The sequence below is a fragment of the Mya arenaria genome, chromosome 7, assembly GCF_026914265.1.
Source record: "Mya arenaria isolate MELC-2E11 chromosome 7, ASM2691426v1".
Taxonomy (NCBI): domain Eukaryota; kingdom Metazoa; phylum Mollusca; class Bivalvia; order Myida; family Myidae; genus Mya; species Mya arenaria.
In genome coordinates, this window is record NC_069128.1 from 33,292,007 (window position 1) to 33,310,654 (window position 18,648).

At 33.7% G+C, this 18,648-nt stretch overlaps 1 protein-coding gene across 3 annotated transcripts in view; it reads left to right on the forward strand.

Annotated features, from left to right (window-relative positions):
* LOC128240666 (cTAGE family member 2-like) overlaps nt 1-18,648 on the forward strand; it is a 53,500-nt gene that overhangs the window by 1,563 nt on the left and 33,289 nt on the right. For all 3 annotated transcript variants that reach the window (XM_052957365.1, XM_052957364.1, XM_052957366.1), the window contains exons 3-4: nt 1,262-1,324; nt 1,439-1,501. In XM_052957365.1, the coding sequence (XP_052813325.1) occupies nt 1,262-1,324; nt 1,439-1,501 (126 nt within the window). The remainder of the gene's footprint in view (nt 1-1,261; nt 1,325-1,438; nt 1,502-18,648) is intronic.

Below are 18,648 nucleotides of genomic sequence, written 5' to 3' on the forward strand. Positions count from 1 at the left end.
AGTTTTTTGTAGATTTTGTATTTGTTTGCATCGTTTTTTCTTGTATTATAATACAAAATAAACAAAACACAGCCATGCACTTCCTCTTAAAAGGGTAAAAAACGCAGTAACACATATCAAACGGTTTCTTTTGATAATGGCCATCGTTTTGTCCCTTATGCTCAATAGAGAAACCAGTTGTCAAATATGATTGACAGGAAAATAAGTTGGCAAATAAGATTACTAGGGAAACCAGTTGTCGTTATTGTATAATAGTGTATATCAAGTAGATAAACGTCCACTGATTATTTTTCATAAACACTTTTTCATCATTTTAACCATATAGTTTGATTATAGTATGCATATAAGGCTAGCGACATAATTTGGTCATGTTTTTCCACGTCTTGCTGTCCATACAATACTGTCAGTTATGATAGTCTGTCTGAGTAATTGTCTGTGTTTTAAATATAATATAATCTTTAACAATATACCTTAATTGTCAGTTGAATAACATTTACAAAGTGTTTAAAAGCGTCATGGACATACACGTATGCTTCAAATTTCACCTATATATCAGAACAGAAAGGTACTAAAGCAGTTTGCGATAGGGCTTGAAGGAATTTATTGAAAAAGAAATCGGAAATTGTGTGGCAAATACATGTAAATATATACAAACGGTTATTCATTGGTAAACTGTTGGCCTTTTATCCCTATAGTATGAATTTAAATATGATTCCCTGTTTTACTTTACTTATTCGTTGTTCCAATTATAAATGATTATGTGACTCACTTTTGCAAAGCAATCACAACCTTACTTAAATCCAAGGGCATTCTATTAACTGTTGCACTGCCCGCCATGGTTTTTAACACATAAAATCTTCAGAAAATTAATGTTAAGAAACAGTTTATGCTTATCCGTTACATTTGTCGATATGATCGTGAACATTTTATTTGACATTTTGTTATTTCATAACAGTTAAAACGCTAAAATGTGAAACGTTTAAAATTAAACATCATTGAAGTTGTTCTGGAATACTTTCACAACATACAACTGAACCCTTGTTGACCACCTTATCTGGAGAAAAAACAACTGAAGTCCTTTCAGCCTCCTGTTTGAACCTTTCATTATTCCTGTTGATGTTAGGATTTCAGGCGGTAACAGATGTTCTTGTCTTAGTTTTGTCATGAAACTGGCCTTAGTATTAAGCTTTATTTGTATACAATTCAATAGTAATCGTTATTCATACTGATATGTTGCCTTCAATTTCATACACTGTTCCAGACACAGAAGGAACTGAGCGATGAGCTGAAACGAGTGAGGCAAGACCTATATCATTTAGAAAAGGTGAAACCTGTTACAAACTTTTGTTCTGAATTTATTTATATAAAAATCGATAAACGCACTACGTTGTCTATGTGTTTAATCTATTAACGTTATCTTTGACCGTTATGCTTTTAGACAAAGAAGACATTTGAACAAGAATTACTGAAAGCGAAGCAGGGCATAGAGAAATCTGAAAAGGTGAGTTTCCTCTATAGGTTTTTTAATGAATAGATGCACTAAGATATGACGTTAAATAAGCCTGAGTTAAACGGGCCAAATAAATCAAAATCCATGCTATTTAATTGTCTAGTAAAAAGTATGGAATTGTCTAGTAAACGTTGCTTATACACTTTTATAAACAAGGAACGAGCTTTGTGATGAGCTGATAAAAATGAAACATGACATTGACGAATTGAAAAAGGTCAGACATTTACAACGATGTTTTACTTTAACCGATGTTTTATTAATCAAGGCGTACATGTAAACAGGGATAGTACTTGTAGTAAACTAATTACAAATGTCTGGATATGTGCTATTATTGACTTCAATTAAAAAAATTAGTTTTTTTTTGTTTCTTTAAAATATGTTTTATTTGCCATTAGCTACAATACGTGAAAGAATACCACCATCATTCGAGAAATTAAGACCCGTAACAAACATACTAATTAACGGATTATCGCATTGTATTATGTGTTCAAATGGTTAATGAACGTTTTTCTGCATTTTGTTCAGATTGTTTGTTTTAGCAATAATGATATATTTCCAATTTCGCACGTAAAGAGTGCAGTGCATTGTGTGGCATATCGATTACATGCTGACCCCTACAGTACACCCGCAATATTTATGTTTACCTATCAGTTTGTAGATTGCATCTTAAACCGGAAAACTAGTTAGCTATAATATAAGAAATATAACACACCACTATGGGCCATATGGCATAATAAGGACCGGCCAATCAACCCCCGAAGGGGAATGGACCTCGGCTAACACCTCGGTCCATATGCCCTTTTGGGGGGTGGGGGGGGGGTGACTGGCGGTTTTTATGACCCTCAGTGGTGTGTTATATTTATTAAATATTTCGTCGTCGCCGCTATATTGAAATTTTAACGGACTGGAGATATAAGTACAAAATATGCGGTAAACGTGTCATCAATCATCATCATGGACAGCTTGACTGTTTTCTCACGCCGGTTGTCAGGATTCCTAATTTGTATTGTGTTTGTAAAGCTCTTTTTCATTGGCTGTAGGCAATCGCTACGGTTTGCCGACTCCAAAACAATATATAAAAAGAAAACAGCGAAACGTCTCTGATTGACTGAAGTTTTCTCTGTTTGCACTCAGAATCGGGGCGATTGAACCAGAGTGTGGTACGCATAGCACCATCACTCTGGTGAACTGGAATGAACAGAACTGAAGTTTTGTTCGACTTATGCAACAAAGCATCTCGTCAAACAATTACGTATAAGTAAACACAATTTTCGTGCATGTGATATATAGTTTATTAGATACATTATGGAAATGCAGATGGTTAGAGGTTACAACAGTGATTATACGATTACAACTTAAACAATATCATTTATTAATAGGTTTCTTCTATTATTTGCCTAAATTATTTACACAAATTGCTTTGTTATGACTCTTTACCAGTTGAGCCAATTAAAACATGATGGGTTTTACCTACAAATTTAATAAAAGGATGAAACCCTAACCAAACCATTTATTGAAAATGTTCTGCAGCCAATTGTACAAAAGTTGGTTAGATTTAACCGCTGGTTAAAGTTGTCCAGCGGTTAACTTTAACCAAGTTGGCCATTTTATCCAAACCGTTTATCCGTTTGTATAAAGGCAGAAAATGCGGCGGCTAAGTTAACCAACTTGGACAACTTTAACCTAACCAAAACTTCATGAAAATACTCACAATGCACTGATAAACATGGCTCCGGTCAGTGCGTGTTTACCGCATTTTTCTTTTAACATCGTTGACTTTTTCGGCATATACCACGACATTACGAAAAGGTCGTTGAATTTTAATGAAAAAAATACCGATCAAATCCATTACAGCGTTTAACACCACAGTAGCGTGGACATGTACCTATTATTGTAATATACACCAATTTATAGGGCTTATGATGTACCTTTGGAAATGAAAATATAATATATCATGGTACAGTAGTACCAATTTAATAGAATTTTATAGAATTCTGTGCATCGGCAGATTTAATGACAAACTTCATTAAATCTGCCCAGCATATTAAAATGGTAAATATTCAACCAAATACCTGAAAAAACTGTCAACAATGTATACGCTTCTTCTGTCAAAAATAGTTTGACAAATATTACACATGCAACATCTGAAGGGATTAGCTCATTCCAGAAACAGGGGTGTTGAATTTTTACTTTGCCTATATGGTTGATATTGCAGCAACTAAAATGCATGAGCATGCAGACAACATTCATACAATCTTGTTCAATATACCGTGAAAAGTTTTAAGAGAATACCAGCTGCTAATAAATTGTATTTGTTAACCCGAAATAAAAAAATATCACTTTCATTAAAATGCAATGGCTTCGTCCATTCAAGTGTGTGGTTTTTGTGGAAGATGCCATCTAAGAAATGTATAGTCAGTTTCAACTTTGTCCTTGAAAAAATCAAATGAGTTTTGTATCAGACCATTCCTTTTGCTACTAATTAAAGATAAGTATCATGTTTTTTAAATGTTGACATTAAAACGTTTAGTTTTATATGTTATTCAAAATAGTAGCTTTGACTGGAATAGTATATGGGTATTATTATTCAAATTTAAACACAGTTATATCATAGGTGCCTTTTGGTATCAGTATCAATACAGAGACATCATTAGTTTACAATATAACTCTCTCAGCATATAATATTATATTACACTAAACTTATTCACTATATGGCCTTAGATAAACCATTATGTAATTCCATTTCCACTTACCAGGACCACAAAATCAACAGACATGGAATATAATTTCTTGTCTTTATTTCCATAAAACTATGTAGATAAAATCAAAGTCAATGTGTAACAACAGTACACATGTATTTAAGATTAATCAAATCTTTAATGTTAGTGTTGAAGAGACATGCAAATTTATTTAAATAACAACACAGTGGCAATAAAGTATTTATTTTATCATATTTGTTATAAGATTTTTTTTAAACCAACCATTTATCATTTAGACAAAATGTTCTTTATTAAAACCATTTTTATATCAATATCAGAAAATGTCAAACATTATATTGTTTATTTTCCAATCCTGCCATTAACTGTCAAATGAATAGTTTACAAAGAAAACTAATAATAGTGAAATTTAAATATAAAATGACTTTTTGGTACATCCCAATTAAAAACAATCAGACTAAACATTGTTTCAACATGACGAAGTGCTATTTGTTATTTCTTTTATATTACACTGTTGGTACTACCCATTAGTATGCTAATTTGAATAGCAAGAAAAAGATCTAAGAAAACAAATCTAATGAAAAATATATTAATTTAATTACAATAAACATTTATTATGTAACCCTCTCAATACAAGATAGGACGTTGACAAGTAAGCTCTCTGGGAGCAGCAATTTGAAGCGTTTGCTCTTCCTCTCATGAATTTTTAAGTTCCATTTTGTGGTGTTTCCTAAAACAGGAGTCTGTCAAATGAACTTGGTCATCCAGTGGCTACAATCTGAAGAATAGTAAAATGAATATTTTAAATCATAACAATCATGTATGTGCGTTTAGGCATTTGAACATATTTTAAAGGTCAATGAAGGGAATGCCTCGTTAAAACACCATGAAAACTAACGCACTAGTCAGTTGTAACCACGCCCCGCAGGTCCGGGGATTAGTGGGGACTTTGCGGGGACAAACAGCTGGTAAAATCCCCGCCAAATGCCCCCGCACCCCAGGGACCCAAGGTAAGGCCCTTTCCGCGCTATATTTTTGCGAAGACAAAACCACCGCATTCACTTGGCACTGCGGTTCCACCTGGAACGTAAAAACACGGCCCAATTTACCCGGCTATCCCCGCTATACCCCGGACCTGGGGGGGGGGGGCGTGGTAACAATTGACTGGTGCATAACCTATATAAGTTACAAGAACTGGAATGTCAAAACATGATTTTAATGCAACAGAATGCAATTTGGTCTCTAAAGTACTTTAATGTTCACTTTTAAACTATTTAATAAGCAATAAAGCAGAAGTATCGAAATCCATGCTTTACATTGAATGTTCCTGTAAAACTCCATTTAAATATATTTGTAAATCCTCACTGCTTTTGATGTGTAAGATCTGGTGTTGGTTCCATTCCCTACTGTAGCGGACACATGTAGAACTAATCAACACTAGTTCTTCCGACTTTGGCTGGTAAAACCACTCAACTGAAACATAAATTTATTATATACAATAAAGCTAAATAATGTATGATCTATCTTTTTATCTATGACATGTTATTTGAAGGATACAGTTAATCACGATTATGCTTACATTTACTCATTTATATCACGCAAGCACGCACACACTTCTTTATGTGTTTTCATTAATATAATTACATACTACTTAACAGTAGCAATTATCCTCCTGGGTGCCTCTACCAGGGTGTATTATAGAAAGTTGTAGAAATAGACTTTAGAATGGGTAAGATTCCTTGAAAATGACGTCATTGCTGTCAACTTTTCTTAATGTTTACACGCGGTTTATTTTGATTGTAAATATGAGGAAATGAAATAAAATATGTTAAAAGCGAGGGTATATCTATACACAGTAAGGGCGAGACATGTAATCAATTGTTGGTCTCGACCCAGAGTCGTGACTTGTGTAAGATTATGGAATACTATGCACACAATAACAAGGTAAATATCGTTCTCAAAATGCAGCTTGTTGTCACTGTTTTTGTTTCAAGGTTCCGTGGATAAGTTTCATGCATAAATTGGGTCACAAATAAGAAATTGATTTTTTCTTACCTCTAAATTCATGACTATCATGGATATCGATGTTATAACATTTGTTTTCTGTTTAGGCAGAGTCCATGTGTCTGTAAAATAGTCGAAGTAAGTTGGGAATCGAGCTTTTTTGTGTCTTGTCCGCCATCTTTGTTTTGGATAAGTCAGGTATCCATACTCCTAGAAGTCGGTTAAATATTGTCCAAAAGTTAGCCGAATCACGCGCTGGTTAGGATAACTTATATTTTATACAATCGGGTTTCGGATAACTTGACCAAACCAGGGAAATAACCAAAAGATAACCGCTGGTTAGGACTTATCCACGTTTAGACAATTGGCTGCTGGACACTAAATGCTTTTAGCCATAAAACATCATTTCTTAAACATAATTATGCTAAACTGCAATCTGAACTTTTGTCAGCAGTCTTATATCACTTGGGTCTTAAAATTTATGTAAAAAATGGGTCATTTAAAGACACACAATAAAACAGTAGTCAAAACGATCAATCTTTGAGAGTGCAGCTTCAAATACACATTTTAAGACAGCTGTGAAAATCCAATGGTTCGCCTCAATCTTTAAAGACAGCATTTTGTTTAATTGACATCCATAGTAATTATTTTAAAGTGTCATGATATGTTTGTACAATGTTTCTATATAATTCATTAAAGAAGTCAAAACGAATTTGTTTTTCTTGTAATTTATTTTCTATTTTTTGACTCGGACAAAAATGGGAACTTCAGTGCTAGTTCGTTTACTATTAACAATCCATGAAGATTCTACTGGTGAAGCAGCAAGTAGGTGTTACATTACGGATATATCATTTAAACCAAATTGACATAAATATGCAGAGCATACAGGCGCGTAGTCACCTATACGTGTTTACGCTGCTGAATTCACATGATTCTGACAAAAAATATCCGCCAAAGATGGAGTATGCGTATTTGGCTATATGATCCTAAAACTAGCCATTTTCCAGTACCAGTAGTAGAAAACTAGGTGGAGCAATCTTAGTAAAACTAAGATTTAGCTCCTTTTGCTGGGGAGCAATCTTAGTTTTTTGTTATCGTATATGGTCTATGGGAAATAACTCGTACAATGGAGTACATAGGTGTATACAAGAGTGATGTACCTGTGAACTATGGGTTTTCGGTTTAGTGTGTCATATGAAGATGGGGGAGGGGCGTACTTTTGTCGAGAGCCGTTACGGGTGATATGATATGATTTAGTCATTGTTTTTTTATAAATGAAACGGTTGTTTATGTTTTGGCTTCATTGATGCCGAGTTTGATCTATCGTCAGTACTACGCGGTGTCAGTATAAACACAATATTTGGTGTATGGGAAATAACTTTTACATACCAGTACATGTGTCTTGTTTTTAGAGCATTATTTTCACTTTACTTACTCATAAGAAGAGAAACATTATATAAGATTTTAGTTTTTTTAATTTTGTTTTTAATAAAATGCTTAGTTATACCTATTAATATGTGTGCATTATTGTGTTTTGTATATGTGCTTACATATGTTTTAAAAGGTTTGTATTTACTTAATAAAAACAGCTCAAACTAAACTTGTTTTGGTTATACAAGTGCGTGTTAGACATGACATACTTATAAAAGTATATTCGACCTACTATTAAAATAATTTAAATATTATCTGATATTTCACACGTTTTTGGAAATGACTTGTATTATAAAAATAATTTATGAAATAGCGATACTGACATTCATAATAATTGTGGGTCATGTATCATTACTAATCTGAGTTTCAAATCAGAAATATATGTAAATTATATTACTGTTTATGAAAAGCGTTATTATATCATTAAATAAAATTGTATAAATTAAACATTATATGGTATAATTTAAACATTACATTACCATGAGAATTAAACATCTTCGTTAGATATGAAAGTATTACATTTTAACATACCATCATTTTTGAAAAGTCACTATGATAACCCTTTTTTTAATTGAAAAATAAAATTGTGTTATGGTTACTGGATGTCTCACATTTATGATTTTTAACCTATATATTTTCATCAGTGTACATTTAACCTTTGTTAAGTGAGGATGGCTAACCAACATTTTTTCATCGTGTTAACACAGCTTTTAAAGTGCCAGGTGGAAAACAGCCTGCTTTGCCACAAGGTGTGTTTTTTGTTGTTGTTTTTTACGATTTATCAACTTATTTATTATATTAGAATTAAAATATCGTTTACGTTATTTTTTTTTTTTTAGGAAAGACAATTACTCAGTAAGCTAGTTTTAGTATACCTAATATGATGATATTAAATTTGTGGGAATTTTGATATGTTTATCTTTTTTTTTTTTATCCGATTTGGTATTTGGTGGTTTGCCTCTTTAAGTTGTAAGCTTTTTATTGTAACTTTTTTAGAATGCTGCCTTAGAAAGAGAGATTGGTTCTTTAAAAGAACAAAATGCTGTTTTACAACAGCAAGGAACAATAATTGAACAAGTAAGTTGATTTTGCTGTTATTGAACCGACTTTGTGATTATAATTTGCTTTACTGAATTATTTAACAATTTCAAGTTATTTTTATTTTACTTCATGTGTGACATTTGAAAACCCAATTTGTTATGTCAAGACAGAATTAAGCCATAATGCATTCAAATACACACACATTGATCAATTTAAATTTACAAGTAGGAAATTGTTTCACAAACCACAACCAGATTCTTAATGTTTATTGCTCTTGTTTTTCAGTTAGAAACCATGAGATCTCAATTATTGGGGATTCAACAATATATGGAAACTCAAAGGGAAAAGGAGAGGTGGGGTTTTTAAATATTTTTTATTAAGGATGATACCTTTAGGAAATATAACATCTTTTTAAATACAACAACTTAAATCAAACTTAAAAACAGTCAACAAACATTAACATGACAATAAACTTTTGTTTTAAAAAAATACCCTTTTATACCAAATAATACTGTTATTGATAGAAAATTGACAAAAGTGGATGTGATTGATTTTAGAATTAATGAAAAAATATTTACATTGGTAAAGGATGTAAAATGAACATGACAATGCTATGAGGTAAAATGTTGACATGCAAAAAATATATGATGGGATATATGGGGTAGAATATATACGACATACAAAATATATGAGGTAGTATATGAGATTATATTAAAAACAGAATAGATATGAAACCGCATAAAATAAGGTTATCAAAAGTAAAAATACCTATGATAATTATTTTTACATCCACAAATATAAAATACATGAAATGTGATTCTATTGCAGTATCCAGAAGAACAAAACCCGAAATGTCTATCCGGTATGTAACATCATGTTATATTGAAAATAGAAGTTCAAAATTAGTTTTCAGTTAAAAAAAAATAAAAAAAATAAAAATGGATCATACATGAATACAAGATTAAATCAAGAGCAAGTTAGAACTAACACTGTAACTATGCATATGTATAACAACAGAAATAACACTAATGAAAAAAACTATCAATAGGAACAAAATAATACAACAAATAATTTTAGTTTTTAAACCTAAATAAACGATCACGAAAGGTAACTGACTAGAGAAGCAGTCAATAGTTACATTGGCGTTTGATTTGAATTGACAATTTTCTGAGTGATATCCCTTTTCGAGCAGAGAAAATCTGTGACACCGCGTAAGACAACTAACTTGAATTGAGCTTATTATCGGTTTATTTTTGATAAATAAACATGTTGCGTGTATTAATGTAATATTGTACTTAAGTTTTACCAAATAACTTTTTACATTTAATAAATGTATCAGAAAATTTACTGTCTGTTTCTGTGATTTTCAATTAATCTTAATATGCAAATCACTTTGCAGTTTTAGCTCTTGTCCTTTTACTTATAGGTTCTGGTTCTTTTTCAGAGTCTTCTTCCACCCTATCAATGCGTATGTACCTCAAATACAACAGGAGACAGGAGGGATTGACGAGGATTTTGGAGGTAGGGAGGTGTGACGAGGAGGCTATAATGAGTTTCTAGTACTGTTTTCCAAGCATTTGAGAAACGTGAGGGTTGCATTGTACGCATTCCTTTAACAAATATACTTGTGTCGAATTAAAGTCAGTGTACGGCGAAATACCGTTGACAGATCTGCATTTATAATGGAACCAAACGAGAACGAAATTCGTCTATATTCGTGCCTCAAATGTAGGTACTTTTTCTTTTCCTGGAGGAATCTGTTGCACCATTTACGAGTATGGCATACCTGCGCGTATTATTCCTACACATGTATATGCTGCGAGCAAACGTTTCAGAATCGGAAAACATTTTTGTTGCATTTGAAGAAAAGACTTGGTACAAACCCGCGCGGTTAATGATGCTACTATAAAATCAAGTGTCGTGAAGTTTTCAACCTCAGTGAGTGTTTGGATGACAAGTAGTCAAGTCGTACATTATTGGTAAAAAATGGATCTATTGGATACACGAAAATATAAGATGAGGAGTAAATTAAAAAGCAATGCCTCTCGAAACAGACATGAGCCTCTCTCCAAAATGTATATACGGATGGTTCTCCCGGCTGAACAGACGACAGCTATCGCCAAAAGCATACTTGACCGTCAGTCGAAACCTAAAGGGACTTGGATTGACTTGGAATTACAAAGAATGAAAGAAGCCAGCAACAAACGAAAGGGCAAAGTGCTCAGTGCGGGTGTTATCGGTAATAATGGCAACAAGAAACCTAGAAAGGTGGCACCATCTAGACAGAAAACGCCGAGACAAACTTCAGAAAAGTCCGAAAACATCGTTACCATCGGGCAGGTATAAAGCTGAATGTTTCACTCACTCTCCTCCTCATTAGCGCTTAAGGATTTTGTTGCGATGCACCAGTGTGATCTTTGTTTGAAAAGTTTCGGAAGACGCGATAATATGTTGCGACATAAAAGGTCTGTGCATTCAAACGAAGATTCGGATGAAGACGCTATGTCTGACGTTACTGATCAAGAGGATATTTTTGGATCTGTTGATGAAAACGAGTCTGATAACAGCGACGACGACATGTCTGTAACCTCGGAGAACTCTTCGGGTATTGATCCTTGGCAAGAGGTTGTCCATGAAGCTTTTCAAGAGTGTCAATCGCAGTACGAGGAGGAAGTGCGTGAACTTATGCAGGATGATACCGACCTTAGTGAAAGCGAAGCCAAGAAGGATGTCTTTGAGAATATGCGAGGTACTTACAGAAAGGCCCTGATGAATAGTTTTGGGGCAAAGTTGATGTGGTTTGACTCTATCAAGCGAGATACCATCTATAAAACCATAAAGAAAACAGTTAATCAACTTAAAGACACAGAGGACTACGACGAACAGGAAGCCGTAAAGTACGCCATCCTTAAGCGGAGATTTCTGTTCGATAAGGTCTTGGACAGTTACGACGTTCCTCAGTTGGATGCAGAGCAAGAGGAAGAAACAAAACAGTGAAAATCATTTAAAGATACTTTCGTTCGGACTAGAGTGCTTTGGGAATTTATTTGTTTTCAATCCTTACACAATGCAGAATACAGACGCCATTTAATTCCATAACACAATTGTATCTGATAGTTTTGCAACACGTACTTGTTTTTAAGTAAAATAAATGTCTGTAATGATGTAAAATAAAATGTCTTATAATACGAAACGGAGTTGTTGTTGTGTGTTTTAGTTGTAGTTTTATTTATGTTTTTAGCGTTTTCCATATAGAAACAAGACAAATGTTGATGCTGGGTATCAACGACGCCGCCAGATCAGTTAAAAATAATAATGATTGCATTAAAATATTATGTTGATATTGTATTCAGTCATATAGATTGTAAAAAGGTGTGCTTAAAATTAAACATCTCAACTGTCCAAATAATGAACTCATTTCATTGTACCGAGCATTAGGTTTAAAACTACAATTACTACCAAATTTAATCAAGTAAGTTTTATATCTGGTTACAATTCATACATATTACATAAGTAATATTCTCGATGACATTTTATTACCCAGCTTGTATGTCTACAGGACTGGTTACGTTCTATTTTTATGCCTATGTTATATGCGTTTACTAACACATTCATTGTGTATGTCATCTGCAACAGTGCAAATCCTTCTTCGCCTTTGATATCTGCAACACTATATCTATAATATGCGTTTAAGTCTGCGCCCGTAACCAGACTGCTGTAAATGTGCCTTCTCGACAGGTGTTTCGATTTCTTTTTTCAATCCTAGTTTGACTATTGTTATCAATTTTAAAATGAAGCGAACTGTGCTGATTATATCCTTGTACAACATTGCTTGCCATTTCTTGGTGAAAAATATAGAGAGCCAATAGCGAGAAATGTCTATAATACTTCCGACCATCGTGAATTAAAACTCTGCTAGCAATCAAGCGATCTCCGTCTGATTGTTTCAATCGAACACATCCATGCTATTTGATAAACTCAACGCTCACATATTTTTTGTTGTATTTTATACCTGTTCTTATAATACTGACACTGCATATTTTCTTAGTTCTTACTTGAAGATAAAAAATATCAATTTACCTCCTGTTTTGGTTTTCTGATTTTCCTAAAGCTATAGAATGGACACGTCTAAAGAAAAGGGTAAACCAATCAGGTCTCGCTTACAGATCACATAACCCTACATGGGGGGGGGGGGTACCTAAATGTAAAGAATGAAGAAGTCTAAAAAAGAGGTCAACCAATCAGGTCTCGCTTACAGTTAACATGATCCTACATGTTCCCATATGAAATTTTCGTCGGCTCGGAACTACGTTGACTAATTACATGTAAACTGAATCCAATGAATAATTAAGAAAATCGAATGTATGCAATTTAAGTTAAATATGTTGTGCTGCTCTAACGAGGTCATCCTTACAGACATATTGATATAAATATATAGTGCTTAAAGATAGATCTAGGGTTCTTCAATACGTGTTTCGTGGAATGCATACGTATGACAATACGAAACATCAAGTCTGTTACACGCTTCACGTTTTATATAGTTCAATATAGCGTATTATAGTCAGGTGTGGCTATACAGAAAAGATGCGCTCTGCTGAACCCTTCTTTATCTTTATAAGTCCGCCATCTTTATTTATTTCCTTCCAACGGGAAACGAGGCTCTCCCCGAACACTTAAACAAGATCCTGACTCCTTCCTCCATCACTCAGAGGGCCTCCTGACCCCCTCCACAAACTTCCTTAGTCACTCCATGGGGCCTCCTGATACCCTCCTCAAACCTCCGGAGTCACTCCGAGGACCGTCTTACCCTTCCTTGAGCCTCGTTTCCCGTTGGAAGGAAATAAATAAAGATGGCGGACTTATAAAGATAAAGAAGGGTTCAACAGAGCGCATCTTTTCTGTATAGCCACACCTGACTATAATACGCTATATTGAACTATATAAAACGTGAAGCGTGTAACAGACTTGATGTTTCGTATTGTCATACGTATGCATTCCACGAAACACGTATTGAAGAACCCTAGATCTATCTTTAAGCACTATATATTTATATCAATATGTCTGTAAGGATGACCTCGTTAGAGCAGCACAACATATTTAACTTAAATTGCATACATTCGATTTTCTTAATTATTCATTGGATTCAGTTTACATGTAATTAGTCAACGTAGTTCCGAGCCGACGAAAATTTCATATGGGAACATGTAGGATCATGTTAACTGTAAGCGAGACCTGATTGGTTGACCTCTTTTTTAGACTTCTTCATTCTTTACATTTAGGTACCCCCCCCCCCCATGTAGGGTTATGTGATCTGTAAGCGAGACCTGATTGGTTTACCCTTTTCTTTAGACGTGTCCATTCTATAGCTTTAGGAAAATCAGAAAACCAAAACAGGAGGTAAATTGATATTTTTTATCTTCAAGTAAGAACTAAGAAAATATGCAGTGTCAGTATTATAAGAACAGGTATAAAATACAACAAAAAATATGTGAGCGTTGAGTTTATCAAATAGCATGGATGTGTTCGATTGAAACAATCAGACGGAGATCGCTTGATTGCTAGCAGAGTTTTAATTCACGATGGTCGGAAGTATTATAGACATTTCTCGCTATTGGCTCTCTATATTTTTCACCAAGAAATGGCAAGCAATGTTGTACAAGGATATAATCAGCACAGTTCGCTTCATTTTAAAATTGATAACAATAGTCAAACTAGGATTGAAAAAAGAAATCGAAACACCTGTCGAGAAGGCACATTTACAGCAGTCTGGTTACGGGCGCAGACTTAAACGCATATTATAGATATAGTGTTGCAGATATCAAAGGCGAAGAAGGATTTGCACTGTTGCAGATGACATACACAATGAATGTGTTAGTAAACGCATATAACATAGGCATAAAAATAGAACGTAACCAGTCCTGTAGACATACAAGCTGGGTAATAAAATGTCATCGAGAATATTACTTATGTAATATGTATGAATTGTAACCAGATATAAAACTTACTTGATTAAATTTGGTAGTAATTGTAGTTTTAAACCTAATGCTCGGTACAATGAAATGAGTTCATTATTTGGACAGTTGAGATGTTTAATTTTAAGCACACCTTTTTACAATCTATATGACTGAATACAATATCAACATAATATTTTAATGCAATCATTATTATTTTTAACTGATCTGGCGGCGTCGTTGATACCCAGCATCAACATTTGTCTTGTTTCTATATGGAAAACGCTAAAAACATAAATAAAACTACAACTAAAACACACAACAACAACTCCGTTTCGTATTATAAGACATTTTATTTTACATCATTACAGACATTTATTTTACTTAAAAACAAGTACGTGTTGCAAAACTATCAGATACAATTGTGTTATGGAATTAAATGGCGTCTGTATTCTGCATTGTGTAAGGATTGAAAACAAATAAATTCCCAAAGCACTCTAGTCCGAACGAAAGTATCTTTAAATGATTTTCACTGTTTTGTTTCTTCCTCTTGCTCTGCATCCAACTGAGGAACGTCGTAACTGTCCAAGACCTTATCGAACAGAAATCTCCGCTTAAGGATGGCGTACTTTACGGCTTCCTGTTCGTCGTAGTCCTCTGTGTCTTTAAGTTGATTAACTGTTTTCTTTATGGTTTTATAGATGGTATCTCGCTTGATAGAGTCAAACCACATCAACTTTGCCCCAAAACTATTCATCAGGGCCTTTCTGTAAGTACCTCGCATATTCTCAAAGACATCCTTCTTGGCTTCGCTTTCACTAAGGTCGGTATCATCCTGCATAAGTTCACGCACTTCCTCCTCGTACTGCGATTGACACTCTTGAAAAGCTTCATGGACAACCTCTTGCCAAGGATCAATACCCGAAGAGTTCTCCGAGGTTACAGACATGTCGTCGTCGCTGTTATCAGACTCGTTTTCATCAACAGATCCAAAAATATCCTCTTGATCAGTAACGTCAGACATAGCGTCTTCATCCGAATCTTCGTTTGAATGCACAGACCTTTTATGTCGCAACATATTATCGCGTCTTCCGAAACTTTTCAAACAAAGATCACACTGGTGCATCGCAACAAAATCCTTAAGCGCTAATGAGGAGGAGAGTGAGTGAAACATTCAGCTTTATACCTGCCCGATGGTAACGATGTTTTCGGACTTTTCTGAAGTTTGTCTCGGCGTTTTCTGTCTAGATGGTGCCACCTTTCTAGGTTTCTTGTTGCCATTATTACCGATAACACCCGCACTGAGCACTTTGCCCTTTCGTTTGTTGCTGGCTTCTTTCATTCTTTGTAATTCCAAGTCAATCCAAGTCCCTTTAGGTTTCGACTGACGGTCAAGTATGCTTTTGGCGATAGCTGTCGTCTGTTCAGCCGGGAGAACCATCCGTATATACATTTTGGAGAGAGGCTCATGTCTGTTTCGAGAGGCATTGCTTTTTAATTTACTCCTCATCTTATATTTTCGTGTATCCAATAGATCCATTTTTTACCAATAATGTACGACTTGACTACTTGTCATCCAAACACTCACTGAGGTTGAAAACTTCACGACACTTGATTTTATAGTAGCATCATTAACCGCGCGGGTTTGTACCAAGTCTTTTCTTCAAATGCAACAAAAATGTTTTCCGATTCTGAAACGTTTGCTCGCAGCATATACATGTGTAGGAATAATACGCGCAGGTATGCCATACTCGTAAATGGTGCAACAGATTCCTCCAGGAAAAGAAAAAGTACCTACATTTGAGGCACGAATATAGACGAATTTCGTTCTCGTTTGGTTCCATTATAAATGCAGATCTGTCAACGGTATTTCGCCGTACACTGACTTTAATTCGACACAAGTATATTTGTTAAAGGAATGCGTACAATGCAACCCTCACGTTTCTCAAATGCTTGGAAAACAGTACTAGAAACTCATTATAGCCTCCTCGTCACACCTCCCTACCTCCAAAATCCTCGTCAATCCCTCCTGTCTCCTGTTGTATTTGAGGTACATACGCATTGATAGGGTGGAAGAAGACTCTGAAAAAGAACCAGAACCTATAAGTAAAAGGACAAGAGCTAAAACTGCAAAGTGATTTGCATATTAAGATTAATTGAAAATCACAGAAACAGACAGTAAATTTTCTGATACATTTATTAAATGTAAAAAGTTATTTGGTAAAACTTAAGTACAATATTACATTAATACACGCAACATGTTTATTTATCAAAAATAAACCGATAATAAGCTCAATTCAAGTTAGTTGTCTTACGCGGTGTCACAGATTTTCTCTGCTCGAAAAGGGATATCACTCAGAAAATTGTCAATTCAAATCAAACGCCAATGTAACTATTGACTGCTTCTCTAGTCAGTTACCTTTCGTGATCGTTTATTTAGGTTTAAAAACTAAAATTATTTGTTGTATTATTTTGTTCCTATTGATAGTTTTTTTTCATTAGTGTTATTTCTGTTGTTATACATATGCATAGTTACAGTGTTAGTTCTAACTTGCTCTTGATTTAATCTTGTATTCATGTATGATCCATTTTTATTTTTTTTATTTTTTTTTAACTGAAAACTAATTTTGAACTTCTATTTTCAATATAACATGATGTTACATACCGGATAGACATTTCGGGTTTTGTTCTTCTGGATACTGCAATAGAATCACATTTCATGTATTTTATATTTGTGGATGTAAAAATAATTATCATAGGTATTTTTACTTTTGATAACCTTATTTTATGCGGTTTCATATCTATTCTGTTTTTAATATAATCTCATATACTACCTCATATATTTTGTATGTCGTATATATTCTACCCCATATATCCCATCATATATTTTTTGCATGTCAACATTTTACCTCATAGCATTGTCATGTTCATTTTACATCCTTTACCAATGTAAATATTTTTTCATTAATTCTAAAATCAATCACATCCACTTTTGTCAATTTTCTATCAATAACAGTATTATTTGGTATAAAAGGGTATTTTTTTAAAACAAAAGTTTATTGTCATGTTAATGTTTGTTGACTGTTTTTAAGTTTGATTTAAGTTGTTGTATTTAAAAAGATGTTATATTTCCTAAAGGTATCATCCTTAATAAAAAATATTTAAAAACCCCACCTCTCCTTTTCCCTTTGAGTTTCCATATATTGTTGAATCCCCAATAATTGAGATCTCATGGTTTCTAACTGAAAAACAAGAGCAATAAACATTAAGAATCTGGTTGTGGTTTGTGAAACAATTTCCTACTTGTAAATTTAAATTGATCAATGTGTGTGTATTTGAATGCATTATGGCTTAATTCTGTCTTGACATAACAAATTGGGTTTTCAAATGTCACACATGAAGTAAAATAAAAATAACTTGAAATTGTTAAATAATTCAGTAAAGCAAATTATAATCACAAAGTCGGTTCAATAACAGCAAAATCAACTTACTTGTTCAATTATTGTTCCTTGCTGTTGTAAAACAGCATTTTGTTCTTTTAAAGAACCAATCTCTCTTTCTAAGGCAGCATTCTAAAAAAGTTACAATAAAAAGCTTACAACTTAAAGAGGCAAACCACCAAATACCAAATCGGATAAAAAAAAAAAAGATAAACATATCAAAATTCCCACAAATTTAATATCATCATATTAGGTATACTAAAACTAGCTTACTGAGTAATTGTCTTTCCTAAAAAAAAAATAATAACGTAAACGATATTTTAATTCTAATATAATAAATAAGTTGATAAATCGTAAAAAACAACAACAAAAAACACACCTTGTGGCAAAGCAGGCTGTTTTCCACCTGGCACTTTAAAAGCTGTGTTAACACGATGAAAAAATGTTGGTTAGCCATCCTCACTTAACAAAGGTTAAATGTACACTGATGAAAATATATAGGTTAAAAATCATAAATGTGAGACATCCAGTAACCATAACACAATTTTATTTTT